Source organism: Oncorhynchus mykiss, chromosome 1, assembly GCF_013265735.2.
Source record: "Oncorhynchus mykiss isolate Arlee chromosome 1, USDA_OmykA_1.1, whole genome shotgun sequence".
Taxonomy (NCBI): domain Eukaryota; kingdom Metazoa; phylum Chordata; class Actinopteri; order Salmoniformes; family Salmonidae; genus Oncorhynchus; species Oncorhynchus mykiss.
This window is the reverse complement of record NC_048565.1, coordinates 68,551,025-68,575,131: the sequence shown is the minus strand read 5'-3', so window position 1 is coordinate 68,575,131 and position 24,107 is coordinate 68,551,025. Positions and strand designations below refer to the sequence as shown.

Here is a 24,107-nt window from a genome sequence, read left to right as displayed (position 1 = left end):
CACCAGGGGTAGCCACCAGGAGTAGCCAAATTCAAAACAGATGTTCGCTTTTTTGCCGTCATTAGACTGAGTGAGAGAAGTACTACTATTACCACGTCAGTACTCAACATGACGAGAAAAAGCTTTTGAGGAGGATGTCACAGATTCCAGTCCATTCAAAGGAGAGGACCTTCGTTTATGCAGGCGTTTGAATACCTGAAGAGGCTCGTTCATAGCTTTTATGAAAAAGTCTACGGCATTACATTTCGAGAAATCGGGTACGTAATTCCACGATATTGTAAGTAAAATAGCAGCTTGCTCTCTAAAAATCGATAGATATGGTGTTGTTTTGGAATATTGTGGTGAAATTACATTTAGCCTATGATAGGAAACATGATGTGACTGTGTGAGGTGAACTTATCTAATGGCTTACATATATGATGACTGTGATGTGGTTGTCTCACCTAGCTATCTTCAGATGAATGCACTAACTGTAAATCGCTCTGGAGGATAAGAGCATTTGCTAAATGACAAAAACAATTGACACGTGTCATTTTTATTCAGCATTATTGTTGTGTTGCTGCAGCATATGCATGTCAGTGTTTCAATATCATAGAAATAGAATAACATGCTCAAGCGATATTGATACATTGTATCTCAGTTATGGCAGCATGTATGTTATAGGATAATGTATCAGTTCTGTGCAATGAATGCAGAAATCTAGGCTCCCTTATTTTCACAGTCATGTACCCAATTTTTTCCAAGTTTCATTCATTGGAGGTTAAACCGAATTCCATTTATGCTGTTATCTTCTTAGTTGTTGAAATATGATCATAGGGATGTGTCTCCTGTGGATTCAAGATTCTCTGTTGCACATCACATCTCTTTGTATTCCTAAAGGCATTATAGCAGAAAGCATAACATAAATTCCTCCTCAGTGAGAAAATACTTTTCACCAGACGGAGACATATCAGTGACTAGACGAGGGTGACCAAGAGCTTTCCTATGGTGGCCAGCCAACAGCTGGCCATGGGCAACGGTTCAATCAAAGCCCCACGGCCAGAGGACAGCTTCCTGGCCTCCAGCCTCAAGGTGTGTGACACGGAGCCCTTGAGGCTCAGGATAGCCCACCTGGAAGGAGAGCTGGCCCAGAGGGACCAGGAGTTAAAATCCCAGGAGCTGCAGCTGCAGAGCCTACAGAGAGAGCTGGAGGCTAAAGTTTCCCAGATAGAAAAGCTTCAGGATGCCATCGGCTACAACAGCCTAGGACGCTCTCCTCTGACTCCCAACTGCCACCGCCTGCTCAGTGTCATCAACCAGGGTCCCACCCGCTTCCACAGGGTGGCTGTGGAGGTCCACCGTAGGCTCAAGGCCAAGGAGGGCGTGTCGGCCGAGCCCACCTCAGGGCACTTCTGCGGGGGTTTCAGAGTCCACCATGTGTCCATAGAGAGGGCACGTGTTCGCAAGGACTCCAGGTGGGTGTCAGAGATCAACAGAACCACACAATGTTGTTGAGGTTATTGGAGGGTTAATAACTCCAAAACAGTTCCATGTAGTGGTGGACAGCCCCGACTACTTGTTCCTATTCTCTTGTTTTCCCACAAAGGCCTGTTCTTTACACATATAAACCCAGTTGCATTGTAACGTATGTGATAATTAGACACATGTCATGACATGCAAGCAGAAATGTTCGCCAAAGTTTAAAAGCAATCAGCTGGATCTGTGATAATAAAGCCTACCTTGAATCATTATTTGTGCTCAGCGGAGTCTGGTGTAGGCTACTGTGCATGCACAGTTTTCAATCCGATCACGCTTTGTCCCCAATGCACGTTTTAAAAGCAATGTCCCCGCGTTTGCGGAGAACACATTCAGGGTAAACACTGCCGGCTTAATCGTAAATGACCTTTAAACGGCACATTGTCCAAATCGGATTGAATCGGATTGAATCCCGGCCCAATCCTCCTCTTGAAAGGATAAGACGGTATGGAGCTCTGTCCAAGCCTTTGTAGTGTCTGCCACTCCAAGGAGATTTGAAAGCCTGTATTAGCATTGGGGATAATAGGAAGGCACACGGGGAAACAAAGGCCTGAGCATCTATATGCAATATGCATGGGCTGGGTCATTATGGCTTTAATTAAGCAGACCTCGGTTGCCTGCCCCCTACTCTCCTGCTTTAGTCCATTCACCAGGTCCATTTTAGGTTAATGGACTGGCCCTCGGCTGTCTGATGTAATAATTAGAGGCCTTATAGTTAAGAGGGATGCAGGGGGAAACTGACACGCCTAATGGTACTACATCAACCGTTTGTCTCCTTCTATGTGACTGGTTTAGAGACTAGGGAAAATATAGTGCTTTGTCCATCTATGAAAATCAAACATGAATGCGGTAGTAAAAATACAGTAGTAATGTCCTGATTGAAAGTCTCTTGTGATTAACTTAAGCTCTTACTCATGGTGGTGCAAACTCAACCACCAGTTAGCATCCCCTACTGTATGTTCGGTTTAGGGGGCTGTTTAAGGTGAAATAATGTGAAATCTGCTTTTGAGGGTGTTTTCCAGGACACTGCATGCATTGTTACTGTACATGTGCAATATATTGACTCATTTAGTTCAGAAAAGTTAGCCAGAGACAATAAAACGACATTATTCAAAATACAATTCTGATATTTGATATCTGATATTTGGCGTACAACTTAAACGTTGGATGAATATTGATTTGTAGGTGAAGTAAACCTTTGACCTCTAAAAGTACAGTGTCTACTTGGAGGTGTTTCTCTCTACCTCTTATCTGTGCTCCTCTTGCTCCCAGCACCAAGAAGCTGATCAATGATGCCATCATGAACAATGACTTCCTGAAGAAGTTGGATCCGCAGCACATGAGGGAGATGGTGGACTGCATGTATGAGAGGATCTACACTGAGGGCCAACTGGTCATCCAGGAGGGAGAACCAGGGAACTTCCTCTATGTGCTGGCAGGTCATATCAACTTTATTAATCTCTGTTAACCCAGAAGTAAAATATTGCGTAATTTGGTCTGCTGCATGATTGACTTCTGTGTCCATGTGCGTTTGAAATGGAAAGTTCCTGCAAAAAAGTCTCCACCCTTGTAAAGGGGAACTCTCAGCCTCCCCAAAAACACCTTCTGATCTATGCAAAGTTTTTGAGGCAAAGCAGTTTAAGAACCTCCTTCGCCCAATCTTTTCCAAATAACGTGACGAAAACCCGCAAACCGGAACTAATGCTGCTCATTATCTCATGCATCCCATTCAGTCCCGGCAGAATCTTCGGTCTACATGCAGAATCTTCCCATAGGAGATTACAGCTTTAGTAACTTCTTTCACAACGGGGTTGTTTGTGGGTTGTAGCACAAACACAGCACATACCGTATTTAGCTGTTTGTCAACACTCATGCTAGGTTTTTTGTCTTCAGATGGCCTGCTAGAGGTCATGCAGAACGGCAAATTGCTCGGAGAGATGCGTCCCAGGACCGCCTTTGGAGAGTTGGCTATATTGTACAACTGTAAGAGAACTGCAACAGTGAAAGGTGGGTTTGATTTGAGTCCCCTTTGAGATACAATACTTCTCCACACATATCATAAACCAAGTGTTCATACTCCAGTGCAATCATGCAACAAACCATGCATATGACATACAAAAGTATCCATGTATGACACAAAGCAGCATGATTTTCTGAGAAGTCACCAAGAGACTATTGCATCCTCATTTAGAATATGCAAACCATATATCACACAGTCTCTTAGTCAACAGCTGCTTCCTCTAATCTTGCATAGAATAGTATTTGTGTGTTTATTAAGGATCCCCATTAGCCTGTTGCCAAGGCAGCAGCTACTCTTCCTGGGGTCCATCAACGTTGAGGCAGTTATACAATTTAAAATATTACATGACGTTATGTTTCATAACACTTTACCCAGTACATGAGTGGGTTCTCTCAGGCCACTACTCCACTATCACATATTTACAACACAATATCCATGTGTACGCGTGCGTAATACTGTGCACCTCCCATAGTCTGTTCTGGACTTGAGGATTGTGAAGAGACCTTTGGTGGCATGTCTTGTGGGGTATGAATGGGTGTCCGAGCTGTGTGTTAGTAGTTTAAACAGACACCTCGGTGCATTCAGCTTGTCAACACTTATTACAAAAACAAGTATTGATGATGTCAATCTCTCCTCCACTTCGAGCCATGAGAGATGTATACGTTTACAATCCAGGGTTGCTCCAAGCAGTTTAGTCACCATAATTGTTTCAGACATTAAAATGAGTAAATGTTCATGGAATGTTTGGCCAACTCCTATAACATTATAAGAGTATCCGGCCCTGTGAATGTTTGATCTTATATGGTGTGTTGATTGGACTTGTAATTTCCAATGCCCAGCTGTATCCCAGGCTCATATCTGGGCTCTGGACCGCCAGACCTTCCAGAGTATTATGATGAAATCTACACAGGCTACGCAAGAAGAGTACTTCAGCTTCCTACGCAGGTACATGTGGGAGCTTGGTCTTCAAGCCTGAAACGGGCATTGATGTAAATGGAAGTTTGAGGGACAGTTTGAGTTGCGAACACATTTTTTTGCACCCCTTGATAAAGATGAGCAAAACATACTGTATAAAATAAATAATGCAAATAGTAACCTATATTGTGTCCTCACAGAAATTGGAAAATGATATTATTTTATTCTAATCAAATTTCTCAGAGAAAGAGATTTTGTTAAACAAGTTATTGCCCCCCTGTTTTCGAAACCTTTCAATATCTCATCATATTTGCACTTCTTTCTGAAATGTTCTATGAGATTAGAGAAAAAACATTGAAAGGGATCTTCGACCATCCCTCCATACAGAATATTTCCAGAACCTTGATATCCTTTGTCTGCCCTATTCAATTCAAACCACAGTCCAAAGACTGAGTTGGCCATTGATTTTTTTATTTGACCTTTATTTAACTCGGCAAGTCAGTTAAGAACAAATTCATATTTACAATGACGGCCTAGGAACAGTGGGTTTAACTGCCTTGTTCAGAACTACAGATTTTTTACCTTGTCAGCTTAGAGATTTGATCTAGCAACCTTTCAGTTACTGGCCCAACGCTCTAACCACTAGGCTACCTGCCACCCACATTTTGATGTGTGCTTGGGGTTATTGTCTTTCTGGAAGATCCACTTGCTGCCAAGTGTCAGCCTCCTGGCAGAGGGAACTAGGTTTTTAGCTAAAATGTCCTCTTACTGGGTAATGTTCATTGTACCGTTAACCTTAAAAAGGGCCCCAGGACCAGTGGGAGCAAAATAGCCCCATAACATCAAAGATCCACCACCATATTTTACAGTAGGTATGGGGTTCTTTCCTCGTATGCATCCTTCTTTCGAAGCGAACCCCATTGGTGTGCATGGCCAAAGAGTTATACTCTCATATAATCTGACCATAGCACTGGTTCCAATCCAAGTGCCAATGACGTTTAGAAAACTCCAGGCATTTACATTCGTTGGATGACATGAAAATAGAGCTCGTTGGCCATGCACACCAGTGGTGGGTTTTGTAAAGCATTGATAACAGGAGTGCCAATTATTTTGACCCCTATCTTTTTGAGAAAAAAATCTCTTTCTCTGAGCAATTGTATTAGGATAAAATAATCTAGTTTCCCAATTTTGGGGAGTATACGATATAGCTCAGTATATGTAATATTTGTTTTCTTCAGTATTTTTTGCTCATCTTTATCAAGGGTGCCAATCGTTTTCCACCTGACTGTATCCTATTATCAAGGTTATCTTTGAAGCTGTTGGCACTATGTCACAATGCTAAATCCACATTATTAGCCGCATGTTTTTCCCAATAACTATCTCTGTGTACTTATCTTGTACAGTGTATCTCTGCTGAGAGACCTGCCAGAAGAGAAGCTTGCCAAAATCGTTGACTGTCTGGAAATTGTGAGCCTTTACTGTTTTTCTAACCAGACTTTTTCATAACTGGTGATTTGGGAAGATTTGTTGACGTATAAAGTTAATATTCTGTCTCATTCCTAGGACTATTTTGATAAAGGAGAGTATATCATTCGGGAGGGCGAGGAAGGGAACACTTTCTTCATTATAGCTAAAGGAGAGGTAAGAGAAAGGACCCAAATGTCATTGTTCATCTTTGTTGCTGAAAAGAGTTACATTCCTCTCTGCCATTACAGAGAAGTTAAAGCTGTTATCAAACCATGATAGATCATGCAATCTTATTGCAGACAGGTCAGCCATTTTGGATCAAGGGGAAAAAAAAGATAGCACTTAACATGCTGTGTTTTCTGCCCAGGTGTGTGTCACCCAGACCACAGAGGGCTGTACTGAGCCACAGGAGATAAAGACTCTGGGTGTGGGCGACTACTTTGGAGAAAAAGCACTCATAAGGTATGATCTGTTTGCTGATCTCTTTAACCATCTCAAAATGTTCAATGGGAAAAAATCGCTCTGGCCTGGTTTGTCTTGAGCACCAAGTTCAAACAACACTTGTAACATAGTACTTTGGGTTCCCTCTTTCTCCCATGTTAAAATGTATTTGTTCTGCAGTATATCAATCAATTCTTAAGGCTAGCCCCCTGACTGACAACCCACACATTTTACCACCGCAGTTTCAATCAAATTCTTTCACAATATTGTAGAGTAGTGGGTCGTGGAATGTTAGTCTGGTGACAAAGACATGCATTATCAAACAGCTATTGTATGATTCTGTAGTGAATTTCAATTGGTTTCAGTTCTGTGTAGTTCTGCTGATTTAAATGTGTCTGTCTCTTTCCAGTGAGGATGTGCGTTCAGCAAACATCATCTCCACTGAGAATGACACACAGTGCTTGGTGGTGGACAGAGAGTGAGTAGCTTCATTGCACACACACACACACACACACACACACACACACATGCACACACACACACACAAACATTCATACACAAATACTAACATGAAACAACAGTCATGTGTTGAAAACATTTGTATCGCTTTGGTACTATTTTCACAAGAACGTGGTGAATTTTCAAAACTCTTAGTACAAAACTCCAAACTGGTAACACTTGCAAGGCAGCCAGTCTTTCAAAACATTTCACTGTGCATTCATTTTGTTTGGAGACATCTTTCACCACATAAGCACTGATCCAAAATATCTGTTTACTGTGAAATACAATCAGTACATTGGTTTAATCACCAAAACAACATAATGATATCGTCTCAATTTAGCTGTTTTAACAACCATTATATCCAATAGGACAAAAATACAAGATACATGTTTCAAAATTGCCCTTTGAAGGGCTGAAAGTAATATGCTATAGTACTGTAAATTGCTGTACATTACACTGTTTTCACATTAGGCAATATACTTGCACTACCCATTCAAATTGACTGAATAATTTCTATCCCATGTGTGATCAAAGGTTTGATAATTGAAGACACCTTTAACAATGTAATCAAATGAAAGAAACATAATGTTTAGCAGGCACTGGTTTGCATCAAGCCTGTCTTAAGCATTTGTCCAACGGTTCTCATCCACATTGCAGTGTATGTCCTCATTGTTCATGCACCTGGGGAAAAACCTTTTGGCATGGCGAATCCAAGTCTGACATTGATCAGGGTTGATGTCATCCATGGCCTGAAGGAGGGTGGCAGGCTCATGTGGCTGACAATCATACAGTTTCCACCTCCATTATGATCATAATTTCTCGATTGGGTTGAGGAAAGGAGAAAACGGAAGCAGGTAAAGGGTCAGGAGTCGAGGATGGGCCCAAAACCATGCCTGAACCACCTATGCATGGTGGAACCTGACATTGTCACACACCATGACATACATGACCCTTTCACCTTGACAGGCCTGCTCAATCTCATTGAGGAACTCAATGAGGTGTGCAGCATTGTAAGACCCAAGTAGAGGCCTACCATACCATGCCCTACCATACCATGCCCTACCATACCATGCCCTACCATACCATCTCCAGATATGGCTGCACAAATGGAGATGTTTCCCCCACGTAGTCCAGGCACTTGAACGGTACAAGTAGTCATTATCTATTATAATCATGTATTGCATTTTACAGAATTGTATTGTACTTATCTATTGTAGGGATCCTGTGTGGCTTAGTTGGTTAGAGCATGGCACTAGCAACACCAGGGTTGTGGGTTAAATTCATACTGGGGTTAAATACAAAAATGTAGGGACTTACTGCTGTCACTTTGGACAAAAGCATCTGCTGTGTAAATGGCATGTATTACAGTACTCTGTTGGCCAATGCAATTTGACCAAATCAGTGTAAAAAAACCTCCGCAGAAGACCCCAGCAACTTAATGTATACTGTATAGGGGATGTATTTGTTACATACAGTACATCTCTGTTCTTGTCAATATCAGATTTTGTTTAAAATGAGTGTAGAGTCAAATCATATTAGTCATGATCATAATTGTACATTACAGTATATATCATAATTTATATGTTTATACTTTGCAAACATACATTTTAATTATGTAGTTCTTAAAATATGTATATAGTAGACAAACCAGTTTAAAATCTATAGGTTTACCCAACGGTTAAGTGATTCTCAATTAAGAGCAGTTGGATTAAGTAATAGTAAAAGCTATTTTAAGAAATGAGAAGACAGTCATAGCAAAAGTGATATGATAATTCAATTGTGAGAGGCAAGTACTTTATATGAACATGTGTTGCAATGCGAAACATGTATTTCTAGATGAAACACTGATTAAGTTTGGTGAAAAAGTGACTATGATTTTTGTGTGTTGTACTCAGTCAATTGATAATGTTTTTAGAGTTTTGACAGAACTGCTTTTTTGATGATCTATTTTGAGTTTTGTACTAGGAGTTGTGAAAAAGTACCACATTATTTGTGAAAATTGCACCAAAGCAATTTGGAGGGAAAAAAAACTATGCTTCCCCTCCAGCAACTTTAACCAGATGGTGGGCACTTATGAGGAACTGCAGGCGTACCTGAAGGAATACGTTGAAGAGCTCTCCCGATGCGACGAGAGAAGAAATGCACTGTGAGTAGTGGAGGCCACAAAATTACTGTTACCATACATAATTCAAATAACAAATGGCAGCAACATTTACAAATACCCACCCACCCCAGGGGCCTCACTGTGTGCAGAAACAGATATTTAGGAGTGCACCATTAAACCCAAATGATTCCCCCTGCCTTCTCCCCTTCCTTCCACAGGCCCCTTTCCCCCCTTATCGACTCGTCCCCAGAGGCCCAGGAGGTGTGTCGGCTCAGGGAGAGAATCGCCGTCATCCCTACGCATGACCCCTTCCAGGACTTGGAGGTCATAGCAACACTGGGCATGGGCGGCTTCGGCCGAGTGGAGCTGGTGAGTGGCCGGATGTTTGGGTCGCACCACCCGAAGCAATGTCGAAAACGACAGCATAGGGCATAGGCCTTCAGTTGCTATTCAGTTGCTATAAAAACAATTTAACACAAAACATTTAGAACACCTGTTTTTTCCATGAAAGCAATGATCCCTTATTGATGTCACTTGTTAAATCTACTTCAATCAGTGTAGATAAAGTGGAGGAGACAGGTTAAAGAAGGATTTTAAAGCCTTGAGACAGTTGAGACATGGATTGTGTATGGGTGCCATTCTGAGTGTGAATTGACAAGACAAAGATTTAAGTGTCTTTGAGCAGGGTTCAATTCTCAGGCCGACTCTTTTCTCTGTATACATCAATGATGTCGCTCTTGCTGCTGGTGATTCTCTGATCCACCTCTACGCAGACGACACCATTCTGTATACTTCTGGCCCATCTTTAGACACTATGTTAACAAACCTCTAGACGAGTTTAAGTGCCAGTCAGCACTACTTCCGTGGCCTCCAACTGCTCTAAATTGCAAGCAAAACTAAATGCATGCTCTTCAACCGATCGCTGCCCGTACCCGCCCACCCGTCTAGCATCACTACTCTGGACGGTTCTGACTTAGAATAAGTGGACAACTATAAATACCTAGGTGTCTGGCTAGACTGTAAACTCTCCTTCCAGACTCACATTAAGCATCTCCAATCCAAAATTAAATCTAGAATTGGCTTCCTATTTCGCAACAAAGCATCCTTCACTCATGCTGCCAAACATACCCTCGTAAAACTGACTATCCTACCAATCCTTGACTTCGACGATGTCATTTACAAAATAGCCTCCAACACTCTACTCAGCAAATTGGATGTAGTCTATCACAGTGCCATCCATTTTGTCACCAAAGCCCCATATACTACCCACCACTGCGACCTGTATGCTCTCGTTGGCTGGCCCTCTCTACATATTTGTCGCCAAACCCACTGGCTCCAGGTCATCTAGAAGTCTTTGCTAGGTAAAGCCCAGCCTTATCTCAACTCACTGGTCACCATAGCAGCCCCCACCCGTAGCAGGTATATTTCACTGGTCACCTGCAAAGCCAACTCCTCCTTTGGCTGCCTTTCCTTCCAGTTCTCTGCTGCCAATGACTGGAACGAATTGCAAAAATCACTGAAGCTGGAGACTCATATCTCCCTAACTAACTTTAAGCATCAGCTGTCAAAGCAGCTTACCGATCATTGCACCTGTACATAGCCCATCTGTAAATAGCCCACCCAACTACCTCATCCCAATGTTGTTATTTTTTTTTGCTCCTTTGCACCCCAGTATCCCTACTTACACATTCATCTTCTGCACATCTTTCACTCCAGTGTTTAATTGCTAAATTGCAATTATTTCGGCACTATAGCCTATTTATTGCCTTACCTCCCTAATCTTACTACATTTGCACAAACTGTATATAGAGTTTTCTTTTGTGTTATTGACTGTACGTTTGTTTATCCCATGTGTAACTCTGCTGTCTGTGTCGCACTGCTTTTCTCTATCTTGACCAGGTCGCAGTTCTAAATGAGAACTTGTTCTCAACTGGCCTACCTGGTTAAATAAAGGTGATATATATATATATATATATATACGCTGCTGGCTTTTTCACACTCAACAGTTTCCCGTCTGTATAAAGAATGGTCCACCACCCAAAGGACATCCAGTCAACTTGACACAACAGTGGGAAGCATTGGAGCCAACATGGGCCAGCATCCCTGTGGAACGCTTTCGACACCTTCTAGAGGCCTTGCCCCAACGAATTGAGGCTGTTCTGAGAGCAAAAAGGGGGTGCAACTCAATATTAGGAAGGTTTTCCTAATGTTTGGTATACTCAGTGTATATGTAAACAATGAGTCATTGTTTTATTGCAGGTGAAACTGAGAGATGAAGATACCACATTTGCTCTGAAGTGTATTAAAAAGAAGCACATTGTGGACACAAGACAACAGGAGCACATCTACTCTGAGAAGAACATCCTTCAGCAGACCAACTCACACTTCATAGTCAGGTCAGCGTCATGTGCTCATGCTGCTCTCTGATCCTCAAGGTTTCTCCTGAGACAACAATGCCCATTACAGAGTCCCCAAAGCATTGTAAACATTCAAAGCGTTTTACTCATGCTTTTCTTCAAGCTTTGACATGGTTTTCCCAGTGTACTTTACATGATACCTGTTTGTAGCAGTGTGAAGGATCTCCAATATACCCAATCATCCAGACAGCTGTCACCTGGAATGAAACAGTGAAATGGACCTTATGACAATCACGTTCACCCCAAGAGCAAGAGGGAGACAAGCCATATTGATGTTTACAAGGCCTCCCATGTAAAACATCTCATAGGTTTTGCACTCTATTTTCTATCACCAATTGCTTTTTGAAAGATGCTCTTGTACTGTTTGAGGAAAAAGGACATACAATATCATGCAATCGCAGTAGGTCGATTTATGCAAAGGAGGACCTCGTGTGTCCGCTGAATGCATAAATGAACAGTTGAGTGAAGGACAAATTCATTGTCGTTCAGATCTATGAAACAGAGAAGAGAGTGATTGTTTTTAGTCACAATGGAAATTAATAAAGCATGTATTGTATTCATCTAGTATATGAATAATGCATGTTTAGAGTGCGGTTTCAAACAGAAAGTCAAATGTGTATTATAAATGAGGCAGTAGTCTTCCCTACATACTTTTGATGATTTTTAAGATTTGTACGATTTTTTACAAATATTATGCACATGATCTTGAGTTTTCGACAAAGGGACGTTTATTTTTTCCCAAGCGATATGGTTCCATTGCCATGACTCCCAAGACTTGAAAGTGAAAGGTCTCATTTCACTGAATAGCCTATACAGACAAGCCTTTGTATCTTAGGTCAGCGCTCAGATTGATAGGGGACTGTGGAAGTGAAGGGTGTTGACCTTGAGACAAGAAGTGGTTCATGAAAGAAAAGTTTGAACTTTTTCCTCTTAAGAGAGAGAGAGATGCCCCTCTGCATGTTCTGTGGTCCGGGAGGAGTTGCTAAGGAGTCCCTTTAAACAATGTCAGTTTGTTTGGGGTCTCAACGTTGAGTGTAGACTGAGGTTTGATTTATTTGCCCTCTGACATTCAAGGACAAAAGTCCTGGGCAAACACAGCTTCCAACTGCCACCCAAAAAAGGAAAGTTCCGTTTGATGGCCATCACCATCCTCACACGTCTCTCTTTTCCCTCTCTCAAAATGGTCCTTTCTCTCATCTGCTTTCCTAGAGTTGTTCTTTGGGCCTCAATTGACAAACAGATCCAATGCGAAACAAATTGCAGCTTAACTGCTTAAAAGTACATCATCCAAAGGAATATACTGCAGAGCAGAAGACCTCTGTCAATAACTCATGTCTTTAAGAACTCCAGAACAGTAACGTTAGTATTGTTCAGATGGTCCTTGTGCACTAAGTCCTCTTAAATGTCACTTTGTGTTCTAGGTTGTTTCGGACATTCCGAGATGACAAATATGTGTACATGCTACTGGAGGTCTGCCTGGGTGGGGAGCTGTGGAGTGTACTACGGGACATGTGAGTGTAGGTTGTTTTACATCTGCGAAAAACACCCAAAAGCCTGGAATCAATGATGCCAATCAATCATCAGTATTAAGTCCTAGTATGTGTCTGAATGTTGGTCTTGACTATGATACAGGGGTTCCTTTGAGGAGCAGACAGCCCGCTTCTGCATTTCCTGTGTCCTGGAAGCCTTTGACTACCTCCACGCCAGAGGAATCATCTACAGAGACCTGAAACCTGAGAACCTACTACTGGATGCAGAAGGCTATGTCAAAATGGTAACAGACCTTCATTTGATCACTGCTCATTTTCAGTTGTTTGTACATAGTCATATACAGTATGTTCATGTTACAGTATCTGTCTGTTTCCTTAGGCAGACTTTGGTTTTGCTAAGAGGATAGGCCTGGGGAAGAAGACATGGACGTTCTGTGGGACCCCAGAGTATGTGGCTCCAGAGGTCATCATGAACAAGGGCCATGACTTTGGAGCTGACTGTTGGTCTCTGGGGATCCTCATCTTTGAGCTACTGACTGGCAGGTGAGTCACTATGACAGTCTGACATGTGGCTCACAGTACTAGTAAAAATGGTGCTGCTCTTGAATTTGTCTCTACGAACACTTCACTTTGAGAGGAACCATTAGGCATTAGGGCCCCATTCGGCAACCATGGTAACCAGCTTGACATGGCGAGGTTGAGTGTATGAGAGATTATTTGAGATAGCTTTTTGGGCTGCATTGGGCTGTCTAAGTGTTTCCAGCATGTCCATGAAACCATGATTTTTTTTAAATAGTCACCATTAACAGGAACCCTAAGTTTCTGTTTTGTACGTATTTTAGTCCACCCTTTTCCGGAACTGACCCCATTAAGATCTACACCATGGTCCTCCATGGGATTGAAAAGGTTGACTTCCCCAAGAGGATCAGCAAGCGCCCCGATGACCTTATCAGGAGACTCTGCAAGTATGTGGTTGTAGCATTACAAACTGCTGCTTTGCTTGCCAATAGAAGTGTTGTCAGGGACAGCTTACTATTAGTCATTTTTATTAATCACACACATACAAACACACACTTTTTGGGGAGATGGGGAATTTTAGATTTTAGGCTATGCCTATTAACCCAGTAGGGGATTGTGCCTCTGATGATAAGAGGCTGTAGTTGAATGAACTAAGCAGTGTATCTGTCTGTCTACATTGTTTGAGGTAAAGCCAACACAAAAAAACAATACTATGTAGTGCAACCCTTATTTGCATCACCATTTCAGATGACAAAATAACATGTTTATATTGTACCGATAGGCTACTGGATAATGCTAGTGAGCACCATGTTTCAAACCCTTTGGCCAGCTCAGTCACACAGCAATTGGGCCTGTAGTAATTGACCAGACAAAAACCATTGCTAGTAATTGGTCCATGAGTGGCCTGCATTGATGTCATCAGGAAATCACATGTCAAACCAGACCAGCTCTGAATCAAACAGTCTGCGTCATATCTACTGTACAATATCAATCTGCTTTCATGTGTATAGGGTATTAGCTGCAATCACATTATCAGCATTCTGTTTGTCCAGATGGTTGTCAACAATAACTGACCCGCGCATAATTTCCTTCTCCTAGGCTTAACCCTGTGGACAGGCTTGGTAATAAGAAGAACGGCATCATCGACATTAAGAAACACAAGTTGGTCCACTTCTTATTAATGAAGCATCATCAACACCACTCCACACCTAGACAGATCCAATATCCTAGACACTCATCAGCTATTGTGATACTAATTATGCACCATACAAGGATACAAGCACTATTGAAATATATCATTTGTCATTGGTGTTCTTTAACAGATTAATCCATTGATGGATTTCTGGTCCAATGCAATTCGAATCCAGCTCAGGTTTAACAGCTTGCTCAGTGGTGCCTTCATAACCAGTTGGCTACCCAGCTAGCAGATTTGGTTCCTTGGAAGTTGTGGGAACGTATGTTTTTGTTGGTTCTCGGAACGAAGTCATGTGTTTCCTGACCGGTTAAAAAAAATAACAATAAAAAAAAATTATAAGAATGGAAGAAAATGTTGCTTGTCCTGGGAACAAAAGTTTTAGGTTGCAGGGAGGTTCTGAGAACATTTTACTATGGTTCCCTGAAAGTTTTCCTGGGAGATATTATGTTTTATTAACCTTCTGAGACCAGAAAAAGTAGGTTATTTGAAGGTAAGTAAATAACATTTTAAGAATATTCTCAAAATTTTGTGAATGTTTTGAACAAAATGTTTAAATATGTTCACTGAATGTTTCAATTACACTGCTATCTTAGTTTAGCTGTTTTGAACTCCAAGCAGAGAGAGAAATTAATTTGTAATGCAAACACTTATTTTTGTATTGTGACACAGCGTCAGTGAGATTCAAACATATGATTTTCTGTTTTCTATCCATGGAATGAGTCCACTGTGCCACCAGGATGGAGCTAACATACAATGTTTTTTTTAAAAGCTGTTCATTTTAGTCTATTCAAACAGACCCCATTTCAAAGGAAACGAGCACTCATTAAGATCAGCTGTGGCCAATTAGGGGCGCAGCCAACACACCTGAACACCCTTAACAAGAGTGAGGATAAAGAGTTTTGCCCAGAGGGGAATGTATATGTTTTTAGCATTCTTATAATTTTTTAGAACGTTACTGTTTTCTTGTGGTTTTTTATTAAAAGTTTACATAAAGTTCTGAGAACGCAATTACTGTTTTTAAATAACATTCTTAGAATGTTCTCTGAACTAGAGATGTGCACGGTTATTTGAATAATAAAATACTCATGTGAGCATTTATTTTTGGGCCCAAACATGTATAGGCCTATTTTAACACTGAAAATTAATATATGCATGTGACGTTGTTACATACAAGGATATATCATGACATTTCAAATAATCAATTTAATAAAACAACAAACTTTTCAATGTAGTTTTTATGACATGCGCCCCATAAAAAAGACCGGTAGCCATCCGGTAGCATACACGTGTGTAGCTAGTTGTTTATGTTGGCCAATCAAAGCATAGCAAATGTAGTCGGAGTTCACTAATGCAATGCAAGATGGAATAAAATAACGTAATTAAAAGTTAGCGAAATGAGGAGTAGGCTACAACGAGCAACCAACTGGTTAGCTGTTGTTTTATATGAATGGGGTTGGTGAGAGAGTGCAAAATGTAGCCTTAATCAACCAGTCTGGCTAGGCTACTCCAGTCAATACAGGCACTATTCTATGGGATGATAACTTGTAGCAGCCACACTGTTTTTTGTCATTTTTTTTATCTAGTCTTGGATGTTGCTGAGTAGCGTCTCTCTCTCTCTCTCTGCCGCTGTCTGCTCGCTCCCATTTTACCGGCACTAGAGCTCCAGCCTCTCCTGCGCGCAGCAGTACTCAGGTTAAAAACAAAGTTTCAAAAAACAAGTGTATTTCGAATATCCAGGTATCCCTAAAAATGTATGATGCACTGAAACGTTCTTTGAACAATTTGAGAACATGACTTTATATAGAACTGGGAGGAAACCTGTAGGAAATGTTATGCTTCGGTACTGAAATTCCCAAGGAAGAATGTTGTTTCTTAATAACATTTTCCGAACTATTTGAGAACATTCCCAATGTCAAACTAGTTGGAGAACGTTCCTAGAACATTACCAAATATTAATTTAAATGTAACCATGTTTGAACTTTTAGAAACGTTCTGATAAATTAATGAAATACCAAGAAAATTACTTTTTTGTTGTTGTAAAGTTCCTTGAATTTGCTGAGAATGTTCCAAAGCCAAGCAACTGTCCTGCACCATACCCAGAACGTTGTGGGAATGTTGTATGCAAATAACCATAGGACAACCACACTCTCTAAGAAACATATATGGTTCTCAGAATGGTATGTGCTAGCAGTCACTTAGAGACATTGGGCTAAATATATCAGAACCGTATTAAAACTTCCATTGGTGTCAAATTGTCTCTGCATTGTGCAAATAATTGTGTGATGAGCACCTTTCCCTCCCGCCTCTTCGGTATCATGTCACAACAGGCAGTATTGCATAACAAACCTGGGAGCAATTAGCTGTGAGAATGGGGGGTGCAGTTGTCCCCCTACTCAGCAGAGTAGAGCCTTAATAGACCATAGGACTGGCAGAGCTGGCTTCTTCTCAAGTCATCAGGGCACTAATGTTTGAAGCAGGAGGAATATGGTTTTGTTTTCAACTCACTGAGCAAATGATTAAAATAGCGAGTGCCATTATGACTTATGTTTGGTGTTTGGACATATGTTCTGTGTAGGCGAATGATGTTTGTTAGAAATGGTATGAAAACATTAGTGACCCTATTAGCAGATTGACGCCATTCTGTTTTTGGTGTTGCTATGATTGCATTCTCGTGTGTGTGTGGCTTCCTGTAGAAGAATTGTATTTTTTCCCCACAGCTTGAAACAGGGTCCTGTAGGGTGAGAGCTGTCTTTGTGGAGTAACTTGTGCATGTATGCTATATCTACAGTATACAGACTGTGCTGTATTGTATTGGTTCTGGTGTAGTGTGTGGGCACTGGGGGATGATGGGATCTGTAGTTCTGAAAATGATCAGCTGCCTCTTTGTGACATCCTGCAGGTGGTTCCAGGGCTTTAACTGGGAGGGGCTGAGACGCCAGAAGCTCATATCGCCACTGAAGAGAGAGGTGATGTGTAATATTACATTTACCACACAAAAAAAGACTACATGGCTGCTAAAGAAGTGCTTGGATGTGACTATCTGACTGGTTTTCTTTGATGTTCCTCTTCCCAGCTGAAGGGGCCGATGGACCACAGCCACTTTGACATCTTTCCCCCAGAGCTGGAGGAGACACCAGACGAGCTGTCAGGCTGGGACAAGGACTTCTGAGGTGCCCCTGGAGCCTCTACACCCTAAAGCCTTTTGTCTATATAGGTGGTGTACCTCTAGTACCTGACGCTAGTGTTCCGCTAGTGCAGTGAACTGTGCTATCTGCCTTAAAAACAATCAACTCCACAGAAGCAGCCATGACTGAATACTGTAATCCCATCTCTTCCCCGTGGTTGCCGTACTTGCCATACATTTGACATCATGACTGCCTGCCTGTTACTGCCTTTCTTGCCTGCAGACGGAGAACATTGCCTCCTTAAGAATTGCGTTTTAGGTTTTTGGCCGGAAGAGCAGTGTGTGTGAAGTGCCACATGAAACTCTCATGAGACAACAAGGACATTCATCAAGTGATTGAAAGACTGAGTGCCAAAAACCCTCATCTCAGTCCATTGGGTTATTTCCCTCAGACAGCAACTGATGGAGGACAATGGAAATAAATAGAAAAGCTTATTTGTTGTTACAATTAAAACTAATGTTCTGTTTTTGCTTTTGGCTTTCTTCAAGGTTTTTAAAGAAGTGAACCAAAATGAGATTTTATACATTTCAAAAAAGCCTCTTATGGACTCGGGGACCAATCACAATGAGAAAAGCTAAACAAAATATGATGTGATTAAATGAGTAGCAGAAATCAGACCAATTGTCCTTGCCATATCACACTCAATACATACCACACACAATACTTCTGAAAAAACCCTGAAGCAGGCCAAAAGGCAAAACACGTTGGTTTGACAATAAAAAAGCTTTTTTATTTACTTCATCAACCAAGAGTTGCTGAATCTCCTTTCAACTTCAGTTTGCACCTCAATTCATTCACCTTAGTTGGCGAGCGAAGTAGCGGCAGTCTTCCCTTCCCTTCTTTCCCTCAGACAGAGTGATGTGCCTAATTTGTGTCCTAAACAATAACGACAACCTTCGAGGATGTTCTCAGCCTTCCAAAATGTAGATACACTACATGGCCAAATGTATGTGGACACCTGTTCATCGAAACATCTCATTCCAAAATCATTGGCATTAATATGGAGTTGGTCCCTCCGTTGCTGCTATAACATCCTCCACCCTTTTTGGAAGACTTTCCACTAGATGTTGAAACATTACTGCAGGAACTTGCTTCCATTCAGCCACAAGAGCATTCGTGAGGTCGGGCACTGATTTTGGGCGATTAAGCCTGGCTCGCAGGTGGTGTTCCAGTTCATCGCAAAGGTGTTCAAAGAGGTTGAGGTCAAGTCTCTGTGCAGGCCAGGCAAGTTCTTCCACTCCGATCTCAACATACCATTTCTGTATGGACCTCGCTTTGTGCACAGGGGCTTTGTCCTGCTGAAACCGGAAAGGGCCTTCCCCAAACTGTTGCCACAAAGTTGGAAGCACAGAATTGTCTACGTTCCCTTCACTGGAACTAAGGGGCCTAGCCCGAACCTGCCCAGGGACTGCGGTTGAAAATTAGCCGGCTGGCTAAAACTGGCACTTACTGAAACATTGATTAATGTGCACTGTCCCTTTTCCTGTAAAAGTAAAATAAACTCAATGAAAAACAGCCCCAGACCACTATGCATTGGGGCAGGTAATGTTCTCCTGCCATCAGCCAAACCCAGATTCACACGTCGGACTGCCAGATGGTGAAGCGTGATTCATCACTCCAGAGAACGGGTTTCCACTACTCCAGAGTCCAATGGCGGCGAGCTTTACACCACTCCAGCCGACGCTTTGCATTGCGCATGCTGATCTTAGGCTTTTGTGCGGCTGCTCAGCCATGGAAACCCATTTCATGAAGCTCCCGACGAACAGTTCTTCTGCTGACGTTGCTTCCAGAGGCAATTTGGAACTCGATAGTGAGTGATGCAACCGAGGACAGATGTTTTTTTATGCACTACGCGCTTCAGCACTCGTCGGTCCTGTTCTGTGAGCTTGTGTGGCCTACCACTTCACGGCTGAACCGTTGTTGCTCCTAGATGTTTCCACTTCACAATAACAGCACTTACAGTTGCCCGGGGCAGCTCTAGCAGGGCAGAATTTGACGAACTGACTTGGAAAAGTGATGGTGCCACATTGAAAGTCACTGAGCTTTTCAGTAAGGCCATTCTACTGCCAATGTTTGTTTATGGAGATTTAATGGCTGTGTGCTCGATTTTTATACACGTCAGCAGCTGGTGTGACCGAATTAGCTGAATCCTCTAATTTGAAGGGGTGTCCACATACTTTTGTCCATGCAGTGTATGTTTATATTTAATTTTTGAAATTGTGCTCTAAATGTTGATCAAATGTATAATCAGACCTCTACACATGCTTTGTCCTTCGATCATACCTTATCTGCCCGGTGTGGTCTTATCAAAAGATGTAATATAATTTTTCTCACTAATCCTCAGGACAGCCATTATTATGTTGTTATATAATAGGTTTGATCCAGCTTGGTGGGGCCAGTTTAGGGAATTAGTTGAGTAAAATTTCACAAAATACAGTATGTCATGTGTACAATTGTATCACTAACTGATGGAAGTCATTATGGTTGTAAATTATCTGTAAATGAAAATGCATTGTACTGTAGATACAAAACAGAAAGATGGGCCCTATATTTAACCGAGACAATAATTAGGGTCACATTGCATTGAATGTACAGGAAATTTCTGAGGAAGGATATATTTCCCTTCCATTCATGCTAAACAGTTGTTGGTACTAATGCAGCCATGACTGTATTTTACATAACTCCTAAACTAATGTGCACTCTTAACTTATTGAGCAAAGCTCTATTGCAGTATATGGTTTTGTAGATGTTACCAAAATGAACCCAATATTTATTCTGTTTATAATAAAACATATTTTCAATACCTGATACCTCTTTACATTTGACCAGGTTGTTGTTGCTCTTGGATGTAGTCACATAGCCATGGCGATGACATCATAATCAATTGAAAAAACAACAAATATTTCAGATGCATGACAGACTGACGACCTTTTACAGCAATATCATTGCATGTCATTTTGGGGTGGGGAAACTACTTGTAATTTCGTCATTGAATTGCCATTGTTTGAAAATGTGGCTTTGAAGAAATATCTGTTGTTTTGTAAACCACTGAAATTGTACTTTACAAAGATTTAAGGGAAGCAATGACACCCTCATCTGACCAGCTTCATGAATCGCAGCCATCAGAGGTCCAGAGCCAAGAGAACAATGCCTCTAAACAGGTACTCAAAAATAAAGATTTCAACCTTTCTTTGGGAGAAAAGATATCTGTGTAAAATTGTAACATCTACAATGCAAGAGAAATCAGGGATCCACAAATAAAAAACGGTGACCCGTGATTGATGTTGTTTTGTGTTGCTTTGGAGGGTCCCAGAGACAGGCCTGTGGTGCAAGCTCTATGGCACATGGCCCGGAGGGGAGCTGAGGCTCTCTGCAAGACTCTGACTGGCTCAGAAAGAGAAGGTATTGTATACAAGGCAAGTCCTAATACCTTTAGGAATGTAAGGAAGATGTGAATTCTCAGGTAGTGTGGTCCTTCCCAATACATACAGGTTCAGATGAGGGGATGCCCCAGCAAGACTCAATCTCAGAGGAGATGTATTTCCCTTGCTATGAGGTACGAGGAGTCAGAGTTGGCCCAAAGACACGTTATACTGCATTTATTCAGGGGATGTACTGTTGTGACCTTGTTAAACGACTGTACCTCCAGAGCAGTGGGTGCTTGGAGAGAAGCTTCTCTTTGGGCGACACAGATGTGAGAATGTACCCAAACTCCTGGAGGTGAGTGTTCTGCCAAGAATTGAATCAATAGTGCTCAATATGTCCAAAGATGATATACTACCTTGTCTCTTTGACAACCAAGCTGACAAGCCAAGCATGACTCAAGAACATTTACACTTGGTGAAACGTCCCGTTGTACTCTTTATCACAGACCCTACCTTTCAGAAAGTGAGGAGGATGCCTTCATCAACATCAAGCTCAGTGCGATCCGTCAAGCATTTGAAGTAAGCAATCCCCTGACTAGTCATTTGTCAGCCAGAGACACATAGAGCTGAACAGAGCGTCGCTCATCCATGTCTGTTTCCTGTACCAAGCTCATTCTCAGAGACCCGGAGGCCAAACACTTCCTGAAGGAGACAGGAAAGAGCCTGATAGGAGGGCTACTATCTTTAGCAGGGAAGGTATGTAGCTTGTAATATATCCACCACACCCTCTGGAAATTTACTGAACAAAAATATAAATGCAACAATTTCAACGAGTTACAGTTCATATAAGGAAATCAGTTAATTGAAATAAATTCAATGGGCCCTAATCTCTGGATTTCACATGACTGGGCAGGGGCGCAGCTATGGGTAAGCCTGGGAGGGCATAGGCCCACCCACTTTGGAGCCAGGCCTAACCAGTCAGAGTAAGTTTTTCCCCACAAACAGGCTTTATTACAGACAGAAGTACTCCTCAGTTTCATCAGTTGTCTGGGTGACTGGTCTCAGACGATCCCGCTGGTGAAGAAGCCGGATGTGGAGGTCCTGGGCTAGTGTGGTTACACATGGTCTGTGGTTGTGAGGCCTGTTGGACGTACTGCCAAATTCTCTAAAATGACGTTGGAGGCGGTTTATGGTAGAGAAATTAACATTAAATTCTCTGGCAACAGCTCTGGTGGACATTCCTGCAGTCAGCATGCCAATTGTGCGCTACCTCAAAACTTAACCCATCTGTGTCATTGTGTTGTGTGACAAAACAGCACATTTTAGAGTGGCCTTTTATTGTCCCTAGCACAAGGGGCACCTATGTAATGTTCATGCTGTTTAATCAGCTTCTTGATATGCCACACCTGTCAGGTGGATGGATTATCTTGGCAAAGGAGAAATGCTCACCAATAGGGAAATAAACTCATTTGTGCACAATCGTTTAGAGAGAAGCTTTTTGTGAATATCTAAAATGTATGGGATATTTTATTTCAGCTCATGAAACAAACACTTGTTGTGTTTACATGTGGAGTTTATATTTTTGTTCAGTATAGATGTTCCGCGAGAATAAATGCTTCAGTAGGTATTCAATACTTGCATCCATTATATTAGCTGCCATCTACTGTAAGAGCTTGGCATTTATCGAGACAAGCCCTGCAGTGTTTGAACAGTAGTTGTAACTCTCCCAGCTATGTGACCTTGTGGGTTTAATAGGCCTGTATGTCTCTCAGTGGGTTTGTTCATAATTCTCTATGCATCGCACATTTGTTCCTGAATTCTTCTGGAGGTGGACATTGGAAAACAGCCTATTTTCCTCAGAAACCCCACACAGTGAATATCAGATCTGTCCCATGTTGGAATCATGCCATTAGAAGCCTCTGAGTGTTTGTTTGTTTGGTTGTGTGTTGATCTCTGTAGAGCTCGGAGGGCTTTGGTCTGGTATGGGAAAAGCTCATGGCATTCACTGAAAATCCAACAAACTGGCCAGACATCGTTGACGAGTGCCAGGAGGCAGGGGTGAGCTGCTGCCATGGAGACGCATTATATCAGTACCATCCAAGCTCTCACTTTTATAGGACCATATGCTATTGTAATCATGTTATAACATGAATACCCACTTTCAATTCTTCTCTTTTTAATATTACTGTTAAGTTCTATTTTGTTGTCCATCCCCCACATAGCAATACATCTGGCTGTATATCTCTGTTAAATATTGTTCATCACAGCACCATGTGAACTAATACTAAAGTTATTAGACCTACTTGTACTGTTGAGTCTGTGGAAACCTGATTTAGACGTGAAGGGAACAGTACAATTTTCCCTGCTGTACATCATCCATACCAGAGAAAATGTGCCTCCATATTTCACTGAACAATGGCTCTGCTCCCTGCTTGCTATCTCTAGATGCACACCGTTGGCTTTTATGACATATTTTACGAGTCCATTGTGCTGAAGGTGCTGGAATGCCAGGAGTACATTCCAGCCATCTTAAAGCCAACTCTACGCACCCCGTGGATCTCAGAGGGCACTAAGAAAACAGTACGCTTTTTTTATTCTCACAATCAATAGCAAATAAATGTTGTAAATGATACGTGCACTCAGCATTGATTTATAATGAGATTACTAAAGACGATTTGAACATCCTATCACAATGATATACCGTATGTGTGAAGGTGAAAGCTTTATGTTCACGTTCAACATGCAATAAGGTGAACCCACCCCTACTGTCACTGTCTGTTTTAAAATGTCTTCACAGACTGTGATGTTCTATGCCTGGTCACAAATTAAGAAGAAGAGGGAGTGTTTAATGGTAGGATGAAAAAAAACTGTTGTATGGCTGTTGTCTGTATTTTTATTATCAACACCGGAAAGGTGTGGGCAAAAATAAATTCAAGTATTAATATTTTTCATTTATCGTACATGCATTACCAC

At 41.7% G+C, this 24,107-nt stretch overlaps 1 protein-coding gene across 3 annotated transcripts; it reads left to right on the top strand.

Moving 5' to 3' along the window:
• Nucleotides 1–9: 9 nt before the first annotated feature.
• LOC110527939 (cGMP-dependent protein kinase 2) lies at nucleotides 10–19,134 on the top strand. 3 transcript variants are annotated; one of them, XM_021609585.2, is made up of 19 exons: nucleotides 10–257; nucleotides 918–1,454; nucleotides 2,788–2,954; nucleotides 3,409–3,522; nucleotides 4,375–4,480; nucleotides 5,854–5,917; nucleotides 6,014–6,091; nucleotides 6,285–6,379; nucleotides 6,768–6,836; nucleotides 8,907–9,005; nucleotides 9,182–9,332; nucleotides 11,223–11,359; nucleotides 12,802–12,891; nucleotides 13,013–13,154; nucleotides 13,250–13,413; nucleotides 13,713–13,835; nucleotides 14,488–14,550; nucleotides 17,484–17,550; nucleotides 17,658–19,134. In XM_021609585.2, the coding sequence occupies exons 2-19, from the start codon at nucleotides 985–987 to the stop codon at nucleotides 17,751–17,753; spliced, it is 2,295 nt and encodes a 764-aa protein (XP_021465260.1). In that variant the 5' UTR covers nucleotides 10–257; nucleotides 918–984; the 3' UTR covers nucleotides 17,754–19,134. The 3 variants fall into 3 exon arrangements, with proteins under 3 accessions (XP_021465260.1, XP_036839572.1, XP_021465253.1); XM_036983677.1 differs by lacking the exons at nucleotides 17,484–17,550; nucleotides 17,658–19,134 and having other exon boundaries at nucleotides 10–277; nucleotides 14,488–16,509; XM_021609578.2 differs by lacking the exons at nucleotides 17,484–17,550; nucleotides 17,658–19,134 and having other exon boundaries at nucleotides 14,488–16,508.
• Nucleotides 19,135–24,107: the final 4,973 nt, after the last annotated feature.